The sequence below is a fragment of the Ischnura elegans genome (genome assembly GCF_921293095.1).
Source record: "Ischnura elegans chromosome 13 unlocalized genomic scaffold, ioIscEleg1.1 SUPER_13_unloc_1, whole genome shotgun sequence".
Lineage (NCBI taxonomy): Eukaryota > Metazoa > Arthropoda > Insecta > Odonata > Coenagrionidae > Ischnura > Ischnura elegans.
The window spans coordinates 6,334,314-6,347,263 of NW_025791657.1; the positions used below are offsets into that span (position 1 = coordinate 6,334,314).

At 37.1% G+C, this 12,950-nt stretch overlaps 1 protein-coding gene across 1 annotated transcript; it reads right to left on the reverse strand.

Annotated features, from left to right (window-relative positions):
* Positions 1-450: 450 nt before the first annotated feature.
* On the reverse strand, positions 451-11,538 carry LOC124172530. The gene is made up of 3 exons (XM_046551977.1): positions 11,488-11,538; positions 5,427-5,505; positions 451-884 (listed from the first exon to the last, which is right to left on the reverse strand). Exons 1-3 carry the CDS (start codon positions 11,491-11,493, stop codon positions 451-453), a joined length of 519 nt encoding a protein of 172 aa, XP_046407933.1. The 5' UTR covers positions 11,494-11,538.
* Positions 11,539-12,950: the final 1,412 nt, after the last annotated feature.

A 12,950-nucleotide genomic window follows, 5' to 3' on the forward strand; every position in this document is an offset into this window, starting at 1 on the left:
GGTGAGGTAACTTTTCTGAGTGAAGCACTTGGTACACTCACTGCATGAAAATGGTCTCTCTTTCTCCCTCGCACCCATATGATCGTGTAGGTTTCTATTGCATGATGATTTTGAAGATGAACTTTGAGAAGTCGATTTCTCTTCAACATCGACGCTTCTCGTCACTCGTCTCATAATTTTCTCATCGCCTTTCCCCCCACTCGTTTTCCTTAGAAGCCCACTTTCCTTTTGCCTCGGCTCTAGTCTTTTTCTCACCACTCCACTTATGGCCTTGGAGGTGATAGGCTCACAAGAACTGCCATTTCCGCTTGAAAATACATCTTGGTTTGATGATTTTGCTACAGCAATAAAATTATGAGCAACAAAATGAGTTTTCGTGTGATCGATTAGCTCATTCTTTTTGTTAAATCCATCTCTGCATTTGAAGGAATGAAATGAATTTTCATTAGATCAGTAACTGTTCCCAGGATTTTTGTTTGAGCAATCAAGTACCTCTTCATTGTCTCTCATGACTGCCTCACAGCCACTCCTGTCATTTCCACTGATTCCGATGCACCTAAGGCTATCCGTAGTATTTGGTGCAACAAAACCAGCTTCATCCACAGCAACAGTCACTGTGGCTCTGCCTCCGCTGCTTTTAAGTGATTCAATTTCTTTTGTATTACATAATCTATCATCAGGAATTGAGCAACATGATATCTTATCAGTATCAAGAGCGCCAAATTTCTCCAAGTCTTTATCCCTAACGTTTCTTCCAATCCTTACTTGGGATGCTCCAGGCTTGGAATCAATTTGTGCCACCAAAGATTTGGGACCAATGCATTCATCATGGAGATACGAAGCTGATGATATTTGCGACAGCATTTCTTCAGGAGCTGGGAGCCCTGGAAAATAATTTCAAATTACAACTATCACAGTCAAACACAAAAAACACTCATAGGAAAAAATTGGAGCTTTCGAAGTGGTTACCTTTCTTCTCAACCAAAGAAACATTCTTCTGTTAAGAAAGCTTCACATTTTTTGGTTGAGAGAGAAGGTTACCACTTTAAAAGCTCCAAGTTTTATTCTTTTTGTGACTGTTCCTTTTTGTGTGTCTATGTCTTATATTTGTGGCATGAACATTGAATATATATAGGTAACATAAAAACATCCCAGGTTGAGCACATACAAAAGAAACTATAAAGATGAAAGCATTCACAGAACTAAATTTTTGGTAGGACACATCCACCTTCCTCAGAGATAGGTAGAAGACTAGGTTAAGGATGAGAGAGCTGAGGGAGAGGGAAGGGGGAATGGAGGGTAGGTAGGGTGCAAGGGGGAAATAGTGTGCTGAGGCAATTAAAGGGATTATCTGATAATATTTAAGCCGGGAGAAAGTAATGCTTAGAAAAAGCCATATGTAAGTTAATTTGGTGGAATGAAATTTAAGTGGGTGGTCTATGGGGGAAGGGAGGCCAAAACTTAAACATTGTAACAATCATTGAATTGACATTAATGGGTGGCAGTATGTTTTGCCACATGGAGGAATACAAAGTGGGAGAGAGTGCATGATGCCCTAAGGTTGTTGATCCTTAGGTTAGGTTGAGGATTTACCTATGTGAAAGGAGGGAGCTTGTTGACATTGAATAAGATAAATTACATTTTTGGAAATACAATAGGCCGCAGGGGGATCTTGGACAAGGGGCGAGATGACTGGTGACAGAAGGAGGGGTGAAAACTGGATAGGTTCTACTTCTAGGATGACCACAAGGCGAAGGTATACCATTGGCAGTAGTGGGTGACTTTTGTAAGGCTTTTGTCGAGTGAAATAAACCAGAAAGGTTTGAAAAAAACATTGGCTATAGAAATATTATTTTTTAAGATTGGAGAATGATCCTTAAGATGACTACAAGGATTCTATTCCAGGGGAGTTAGTCCAGTAAAAGATTAAGAACAGCAGTAATTCCACTCTTTTTCATTATTTCAGATTAACCATTTTCCAAGCTATCTTCAGCAAAAAAATCATTTCTTATAACTAGAGAAGTTATTCAATCAACCATGAAAACACAGATATAATAGCAGATATTTTAAATAAATTATAAAAAATCACTATTGGCCACCATCTTGTATTCCATGCCACATAATATAATTTGCACAGAGTTGATCCAGTAGATAGTTGCCCATTTTAGCTATTTTGTAGAATATAACTATATTTCAGCATCAATGGCAGATTTGTGATGCATTGGGGAAAGAGCAATAACTGATTTATCGTTTTGGGGCAGCATAAAATGAGCATACATTTCTTCTGGAAACCAAAAAGGAATGAATTCACTGCTCTGCTCTTGCTGGGTAAAAATTCTTTCTCAATTTACCGACTATTTTTTATCAAACTAACGAATGTGAGCTTATTTCCACCAGCAAAGTTTTTAGCCAGGTCACAATGAACCAGTTTCACCAATAATACTCCTGTTAGCACCCACAACTGCTTCAACTAATCAAATAGCAGTATCCTCCGCTGAATTACTACTCCAGTGCGGTCCTTTGGGCCGTAAAAATATGTAAAATAAGTTCTATCAAAAGGTTAACTACCATGAAAAACTGTCACACAAACAGGACCGCTTATTCCCATTTTATCATAGAAAATGAACATGGAACGCTTCCAATTCCAATGACTATTTTGCAATTCTTCTAAGAGGACCATTTGCATGCATCGAAACTCTACAGGTGAGCAACAAACACTGTAAATACTCATGCATTGGCTGATCTAAGAGAGAAGGAATCCAGAAGAAGGATAATTTCAATATGCTGTACTAATGGGAATCATTGCTCCTGCATTGTAGGAGTGCAGCTCTTTGTTACTCACAGTGGGGAATAGGGTTGAGCTTCATTACTCGTAAAACTAGAGATTTAGGTTGCTTGCAGCCCCACACAATCCCCTACGGAGGATGCAAGAAAGCAGGGCACTTGGACACCGACATACCCATAATAGTAAGATAAATGAGTCAAACATTGTTTCCCCATCAAAGTAGAAAAACATCATACAAAATTTTCTGCATAGCTATGAGTGATGGTGGCAGAAAAATGTTACACAGGGGTGAGGGCCACACATGTGGCCCAGTCTTGCCCGCTTCCTTTCGTGGTCTGTCTAACGCTAACCTTGGGCTATTTACTAACATACAACTATGAGAGGCTCGAGACGACTTAATTATGCACAGCTCCTACAAATCACATGTGTAATATGCCATCATGTGATAAACAGGAATGAAACACTATCGCCCACATATGCGGCCCACATCCCCGCTGAAGGGTTATGGGTTGGGCTGCAAAATTATGGGCAGCCACCTTAACTGCCTCCTGCCGGGAAATAGGAAAACATTTTCGTGCTATGAGTAGCATAAGAATATTTGAAACCTTTCCGTGTGGAGCTCTTTCTTGGAGGTGGAATTACCCTGTATCGTCCCTCAGATTTGGGACCCAACTTAAGTGTGGGCTCCTCCTTTATGCCAGCTACTGGACTTGACCCTCTAACTCTTTCTTAGCACGAGTCCATTGACAACTTATTGTGTTACCAGTATTTTTTTAAACCAAATGTTGCATTTGATTTTCAATAATTTACTCCTCTAAAAGAATAATGAATATTTTAAAGCATTGTAGAATTTTAAACGGATTTCTGCCATTGAAACAACAAGGTACAAAGACTATACCTTCAGAAATTCGTTATTTCTAACACTAAAATTTTGCTTTAAAAATTGCTTATGCATAGAGAAAAAAATGAAGCATTCATTTCAAGGCATAATACATTGTAGTATGCAACAAAATATATCATTACCAAATTCATTGACAATATAACCACTTTGCGACGGAGTACTCGGGTGGGATATATATGAGTGCGTGGGTTGGGCTTAACCCTTTCGTGCCGGGCATTGGGTGGAGGTGACGGACATTTTCATATGTAGAAGACCTGACAAAGAGGTATATCTGTGACGGATTTTTCAAGGCACACGACCGGGCGTCGGCTCTTACCGACACGAGGGAAGGGGCAGTGACAGCTGAGGCAGCAATTGTCTGATGCATTCAGGCCCAGCCAGAGACCCAGCTAAGTCAGTCCTCAGGGCTACCCCTCGCCAATTAAGCCCAACCCTCCCACTCAATTATGAGCCATCCTCACTGAAGGTATTATTTTAAAAGAATAAACTATTCAAAATCAAATACAATGTTTGGTTGAAAGAACAATGGTAATGCTATGAGTTGACTGTGGATGAATTTTACGACAGGATCAGTGGCCTGGGTAAGGGACAGATGCTAGTTTAACTAGGTCCCAGATCTGAGGGACGAAAATACCTTCGCAACTCGCCCCATTATGAGAGATTAAAATATTCTCATGGTTTTCATAGAAAGAAAGCGTTTTCCAATTGTAGATGTCGGCAGGAAAGAATAAATTGCCTGAGAGTGGCCCCAAGGGCGAGAGCCAACGTCCGGTCATTTGCCTTGAAAAATCCACAACAGCTATAATCAACGTTACTTGTTCTACACATGAAAATGCCCCTCGGCTCCATGTAATGTTGGCGCGAACGGTTGAACGGTTGAATATGTACGGCACGAAAGGGAAAATATGACTGCCCCAGAATTCAGCTCCTGCGGCAATACGGATAAAACAAATAGATAGAAACATTATCTAACTCAGAGAAATTAGCATGAGACCCACTATCATTTCTATGCAGAACTAACATACCAAACTCCTCCAATTATGGGGTGCAAATCAAGTTCGGTTGTATATTAGCCACACTGATTTCATTTCCGGGTCACTTATTTAAAATATATGTATTCACTAATTTTCTCACTAATATAAAATGGACGAAAAGCAAATATAATTTTTGCATTCATTTGAACAAGTTCCATGTTCACATTTCCTATCAACACCGAAATTTACTTATAGATACTCCATTTTCACACCAAGTGCTAAATTCTGGTGATTTGTCACTATAAGATTCACTGGATATCAGACAATTACTTATACCACTTCAGACGCAAATTATGAAGATGATGATAATTCATTGAAACCCAGGTCGTCCTCAGATAGAAAATAAGTGGTATAAGTAATTGTCTGATATCCAGGAAAACTTATAAAAGAACACCACAAAGTAAATCAAGAATTAGTGAATTCTTGACTCGTTTGAAGCCATCAATAGAGACATATGATCATAGAAAGCGGGGTACCGTGCAATCTGATGGTAGCCAAAGCCTTAACTGTATACAGCCATTCGTAGCCATTGAGATCACTTCGTGTCCACTGTGGATACATGGGCCACTGTCAAATTCTCAATCATTTCTGAAGTCACATGAAAAGTTGGCTAAATTAAAGGATTAACAAATACATTGTCCATTATTATTGACATCAATTCCTCCATGTATGGAGTTATTTGTTTGCAATCCATAATAGTACTCACCAGATGCCTCTGTATTGGACTCAATGTGTAGGGAAAAAGTGGAGCTCTCAATTGGGTCCCCATCCTCACCTGAAGAAGGCTGGAAGTAATCATCAAGATACAAATCATGCATTAACAGCGGATTCAGGATATCTTTTAAATGATTGACTAAAACTAATTTATAAACCATGTAACTGTTGGATATATGTGTGGTACATCTATATTGCGCAAAACTGTTGATGCGCATGCGCACGTTGGTGTGCGCACGTTGGTGTGCGCACGTTGGTTACGCACGTTAGTTGGCGGGAGAGGCAGTCTCGGTCAGTCTCTCGCAGTCACTCTGTATGTGTTGGTATGTGAGCCTGGTGTGTTACCATGGGCCCAGGGGGCCATGGTGTGTAGCAAGGGAATGTATTTTCTTTGTTGGCAATAAAGCCCAATTACTTAATCAATTAAGTTTTACTCAAATCTGTTAACCCGAGAAACCTGAACATGGTAGCAGAAGTCCGTGGTTCACGTGGTGGTTTCTTGGTTATTGTACGAGTGACGGTAAAATGGCGAAGTACAGTGATTTGGTTATACCGGTGTTTGACGGAGAAGAATACGGTATGTGGAAGAAACGTGTGACATTATTTTTGAAACTTAAAAAGTGTGACAATGTCATAATGAGAGGAAAAGTTTCATCGGACAAAGAGGATTGGGATGAAAATGATTTAAAGGCAATGAACTATATATACGGCGCTATTTCAAATAAGCAATTGGAATTTGTATGTGATAAAACGACGGCGTACGATATAATTAAGAAGTTCGATAGTTTATATCTGAAAGAGTCAACAGCACTGCAGATTGTGTGTAGAAATAAATTGGAAAGACTGAGACTTAGAGATTACAGTGACTCGGCGAAATTTTTCAGTGACTTTGAAAAATTGGTAAATGAGTTGAAAACCGCTGGCGCGAGTGTTTCAGAGAAGGAAAAATTAAATTATATGTTGAACACGTTGCCTGACTCGTACAGTTACATTGGTGATTTAATTGACACGTTAAAAGAAGAGGATCAAACAGCTGACTATGTGAGGAATAAAATTCAAATGGCCGAGTTGAAAAATCAAAGATGCGAGACTTCGGCTAGGAAAAGCAACGCATTCGCGGCGGATAGAAATAGGCAAGAGCGAACATGCTTCCATTGTGGTAAAGTGGGACATATACGAAGAGATTGCAGAAGTAGTGGACAAATGACAAGTAGCAGAGGCACATGGCGTTCATCACGATGCAGACAAGGATCCGGAAGAAGAGGCTTCGTAAGGGGGCGTGGCAGCTTTCATCGCGGGCAGCGCGGAGTATGGCACGGAGCATGCGCAGACCAAGGACAGAAGAATGAAGAATACAGCGCATGGCTTACAACGGTTGCTCATCGTGCGGTGCATAACACTGAGATAAGTAATGTAGATCGTAATGAAATAAAGTGGCTTCTTGATAGTGGCTGTACAGACCACATCATTAATGATGATAGATATTTTGATAAATGTATTGTTCTGAAGCAACCCATAAATGTTCATTTGGGTAATAATGAAATTCTAAAAGCCACAAAAATCGGAAATGTGTTAAGTTATTTTGATGCATTTGGCAAGAAGAATTTAGTTAATATGAAGAATGTATTGTATGTTAAAGATATGCAATCAAACCTGATTAGCTACAGCAAAATAACTGTGGGTAATACAATTGTTTCTAAAGGCAAAATGACCAAAATTATTGATTTTAAAGGTAATGTTACAGCAGTAGCTTTGGAAGTGAATGGTTTATACATTATGAAAAGCAAAGTAAAATCAGGAACTTTGGTAAATGTTGCAAATAAAAGTGTTGATTCTATGACTCTAAAGGAAAAATGGCATCGTTTATTGGGACATGTAAATTTTAAATATTTAAATACTTTGGTGAAAAATCAGTTGCTGGACGGTATTCCGAGTGAACTTGAATCAGATTTTTTGAAATGTAAATTATGTATTGAAAACAAAATGAGTAATGTTCCATTTAAGAATAATAGGAACAGAGCAAAAGATATTTTAGAAATTGTTCATACTGATGTTTGTGGACCTTTCCAAACCACAGGTCTTAAAGGTGAAAAATATTTTGTTTCTTTCATTGATGATTATAGTAAGATTGCTAAAGTTTATACGATGAAATCTAAAACTGAAGTGTTTGATTGTCTTGTTGAATTTGTGAATGAATGTGAAAATCTTACAGGTAAAAGGGTAAAATTTTTGAGATGTGATAATGGGAAGGAGTATTTGAATGGTGACATTTATAATTTTACCAGAGAGAGAGGTATTGTAATTAACAATTGTCCATCATATGTACATGAACTGAATGGAACAGCGGAACGGTTTAACAGGACCATAATGAATATGGCACGTTGTTTGTTAGCAGAAGCAAATGTGCACAAAAGGTATTGGCCAGAAATTATATTTACTGCAACGTATTTGAAAAATCGTACATTAGCCAATACTATTGAAAGAAAAACTCCCTATGAGATATTTTTCGGTAAGAAACCAGATGTTTCCAATTTACGTTTGTACGGAAGTACTGTTTTTGTTAGAGTTCCAGAACAGAAAAGATCTTCAAAATGGGATAAAAAGGCAGATATGGGTATTTTAATTGGTTATAGTAATGTTGGATACAGGGTACTAATAAATGGTACAGTCATAGTAGCACGGCATGTAGATATTGTAGAAGAAAATGTTGTATGTATTGGATTAAATGAGAATGAATCTGATCATGAGGACAATGAAAACAGTGATTTGAAAGATGAAAGTAACGATAGTTCTGAAAATGAATCATTAGAGTCAGACACTAAGAGGGAAGCTGAAATTCGTAGATCTCAACGAGACAGGAATCCTCCTAAGAAACTTGATGATTATTATGTGTACAATAGCGGTATATTTGTAAATATGTGCAGAACGGATGTACCAAATACATTTGAGGAGGCGATTGAGTCCAACGAGAGTAAATTATGGAAAAAGGCAATGGATAAAGAGATTGATTGTTTAATTAAAAATAACACTTGGAAATTGGTCAAAAATATTAAAAATAAAGTTTTAGATGTTAAATGGGTGTATACAAAAAAAACTGATGGTACTTATAAGGCCAGATTAGTTGTGAGAGGTTTCCAGCAAACCGATGAAATTGATGATATTTATTCTCCCGTAGCAAGAATGCAGACATTAAAAATTCTTTTGTCATATTGTTGTCAGATGGGTTTAGAAGTTGACCAAATGGATGTGGAAACTGCTTTTTTAAATGGCAAGGTCACTTCTGAAGTTTATGTTAAACAACCAAAAGGCTATGAAGATGGTACAAAAAGAGTATGTAAATTGTTCAAAGCTTTATATGGTTTAAGAGAAAGTCCAAGAGCTTGGTATGAATGCCTTGATGAATTTTTGGCAAATTTAGGTTTTAAAAGAAGTGATATTGATTCCTGCTTATATTCTCTTAGAAATGGAAAAGATTCTATTTATTTATTAATTTTTGTTGATGATTTATTAATTTGTGGTGCAAATAAGAAAGAAATACAGAAAGTTAAAGTCTTACTATCTGAAAAATTTAAAATGAAAGATCTTGGGAAAGTTAAAGAGTATCTTGGGATTACCATTGAATATGAGTCCCACAAGCATGAATTGAAATTAAATCAAACCAAGTATATTGAATCATTGGTTAAGAAATATAATTTAGAAAATAGTAAATTGTACAATACACCAATGGAAGTAAACTTAAAAATTGAGAAGGCGGATATCTGTGACAAAAACATTAAATTCAGAAATTTAATTGGTGCCTTATTATATATAAGTTCAGCTACAAGGCCTGACATAAGTTTCAGCGTTAATTACTTAAGTAGATATCAAAATTGTTATAATGAAACGCATTTTAAGTATGCTTTAAGAATTTTGAAATATTTAATTTTAACAAAGGATTTGAAATTATGTTACAAAATGAATGATTGTGTAAATATTATTGATTGTTATGTTGATGCTGATTGGGCAGGTGATTATTTGGATAGGAAATCCACAACAGGTTATGTTATAAGATTATTTGGGAATGTTGTATATTGGAAATCGAAAAAGCAAAAGTCTGTGACGAAAGCTTCAACTTTTGCAGAGTATGTAGCTTTGTCAGAAGCAGTGAGTGAATTAAAATTTATAAAAGAGTTATTGAGTACATTTGATGTACAATTAATAAAGCCAATGAAGGTTTATGAAGATAATTCAGGTGCAATTGATATTGCAAAGCATGGTAATTTTACTAAAAATTCAAAGCATATTGAGGTACACTACCATTATGTGCATGAATGTGTTAGGGATGGTATGATTGATATTGTCAAGGTAAATTCAGAGGATAATGTTGCTGATGTATTTACTAAATCCTTGTGTCGTCAAAAGTTTGAAAGTTTTCGAAATGTGTTGGGTTTGAATTAGTGTAAGTGCAATATAGATGTAAGGAGGTGTGTTGGATATATGTGTGGTACATCTATATTGCGCAAAACTGTTGATGCGCATGCGCACGTTGGTGTGCGCACGTTGGTGTGCGCACGTTGGTGTGCGCACGTTGGTTACGCACGTTAGTTGGCGGGAGAGGCAGTCTCGGTCAGTCTCTCGCAGTCACTCTGTATGTGTTGGTATGTGAGCCTGGTGTGTTACCATGGGCCCAGGGGGCCATGGTGTGTAGCAAGGGAATGTATTTTCTTTGTTGGCAATAAAGCCCAATTACTTAATCAATTAAGTTTTACTCAAATCTGTTAACCCGAGAAACCTGAACAGTAACATAAAAATTTGGTATTCCCAATAAATATTTTCTGTGCAAAATAAATGTTTATTCAATACTCAGAAAATTAAATACGTCACGCATTTCTTTCACCATGAAAGTGGTCTGTAATACATGTTACGCCTGCACTGCAATATTATCTTCATAAGATACCTCTGGAATTTATGTTTTTCTATTAAAACGATGACGTAAAAGAATTAAGTTTTCTTTGATAATGAAAGAACCTAAATAACATAATTGAAACTAGGCATCTGTGCGAAAAAATGAGAAAAAATTTGATGCCGCCACATTGCAGAAAAAGATGTCCACACAGAAAACTAAATTTTTCAGCGAAAATCGTTGAGATAATGATGAACAGCTGAAATTTGTAAAGTGAAAAGTAGAAATGATTATGATTAAAGTGCTCAACGCGAAAATTGAAGCTAGGACATCCCGATAGTAGCCACGCACCATGACCATTGGGCTAGTACTCCTACTTGAAGGGAGACCATTTCTACAGGAAAAAAATAGATCTGTGAATGTTTAACTGCGTTTTTAGTTGAAACCATTGCTTATAAACCCCATATGGTGGGTGATTCGTGGACAGCCCCTGATGGACTACACCACTAAAAAGTTTGATTACAATCTGAGACCTTGTTTTCTTAAAGAGCTATGATTTATCAGTCCTAGGATGTTATATCATAAGTAAACATCTTCATGAGATATGATTTATTGGTTCCAGGATTTTCCATAGTAAAATAGTGATCGTATTGAGATGTAATTTATCAACAGCAGAATTTAACTAGCTAAAATTGAAAGCAAGTACACTGCAACAATTGCAGACAACATAAAAAGGAAAAAACGGCTTCTTTTGAGATAAGAATGCATGTTTTCAGTTCTTAGAAACTTGGAACTAAATGGGTTACACTACCTGTAAATACTCCTGCATCATCGTAATTAAGAGAAAAGGAATCTTGAAGAAAGATCACTGTACTTTCAACGAACAGTACCTACCCCTGGGGATCCACACTCCTTCCTTGCAGGAGAACAGCCTTTTGTTACTCACTGCAGGGAAAGAGGTGAGATTCTTCACTAATATAGAGCTTTAATTCACTTGCATCCTCACCCTGCTCCCTAGCAGTGGAGGCAAGAAGGCCACTTGCCGAAGTGCCAATAAAAGTATGTTGGAATAATAACATTTATGACAGACACACCCTCTTTCTTCATACAACCTTTTTACAACTGAAGGTGGTTCAACTCACGGTTCACTGCATATGGTAATAAAACTTACCAGCATATTGTTTCAGGGCACCAGGCAGTCTTGCACAGGAATGTATATTTCATTCCCCCATTATTGTAGCTGAAAAATAAGTAGGCTCAGTTTACAATTGATCGTTAATCGAAGTGCTTATATAGTTAAAATGGGATTCAACGGCATCAAGCAATTACACAATATTTTTCCTCCACTTGAGCCACCAAGCGATTAATCTATCACCATATTCAGTTAATCCTTACAAATGTATACCATAACTATTGCAGTCCGCAAAAAATCATGTCCCTACAGTTCTTTCTGCTGTCACACAACGCAAGTGTGTCACTTTACACTCACCGAAACTTATGATGTACCAGGATTCTAATAAAAATACAAAAAAAACGAAAAGTACTCACCGAGCAGTAATTTCTCGGCAAAAGTTTTCTCAGAACGGCGTTTGATTCCAAACAAGTGTTTTTGAAAACAATGAATTCCGTGAGTTTCTTCAAACACAGTGGGCGCATGGTAGTGGGCAGGCCATCTCCCACAGCAACCTGAGATAGCAAAAAAACAAGTATTCGTCAACATTATTCGAAATTATCTGGGCAAACGCGAGATGAAGTAACACCATTGTAAAAAATTTGATAAGGAATAATATGCCACTTACTTGTAAACCGACTAAATCATGCAGGGCATCCTTAACAGTTGTTTTGCATTCTACTTTCGAAGTGAATATGTTGTAATAATAACCATGATTCCTCCTGCAAAGTCTACAAAGGTCATTCCCTGACTTCCTTTCCGACGAATCCGTGAAAATTCCAGTGGTACGACTCATTTTTTCACTTCAAAATCTCATGCAATCTTTAAATCAGATCAATCTTCAAAGAAATCATCCACACAGCACTGACAAAGATCATAAAATCCCAGGAGGAAACTACTTTCACTTGGATGATACGTGAAAACAATTAGGAATGCTCAAGGAAAGGTCCATATAAGTCAACTATTAATAAATCATCTCAAATATATATATATCGATGCAACAGCATGGATAGAGAATATTATCAACAATTTTCATGATCATATGACACGGTCATTTTACCTGTGAAATAAGTATGTTATCACAAGATCGTGTATACAAGATTGGTTTAGAATCGCGGTTTTATAGTTGCTTTTTCTTCCGCTAAGAGCATACCTATATAATAGGCCAAATATCTGTGTTTGAGGACTACTTGCTTTCCATTTGATGCATCCATTGGTCATTTCATTTGTAATTCATCTATATTCCTTTTATTTACGGTAGATTATCAACTTTTTGTTAAGATTACGTAAATATAAGACCAGAAAGGAATTTAAGCCCAATTTCAGCTCCCTTACGGTTACAGTGCTTAACTCCCTTTTGTCAGCAAAAGGATTTCAGAATTTCTTTATTTTAAAGTTCAAAAATGTTTTTTCGAAATAGCCATGTCAGGATTAATGCAATAAACCTCAATAATATATTGGTT

Bases quoted from the DNA above. Each gene is read 5' to 3' on its own strand.
- LOC124172530 (XM_046551977.1), bottom strand. The intron at 885-5,426 runs GTGAGTACTATT...ATTATTTTCCAG, and splicing joins GTCCAATACAGAGGCATCTG to GGCTCCCAGCTCCTGAAGAA.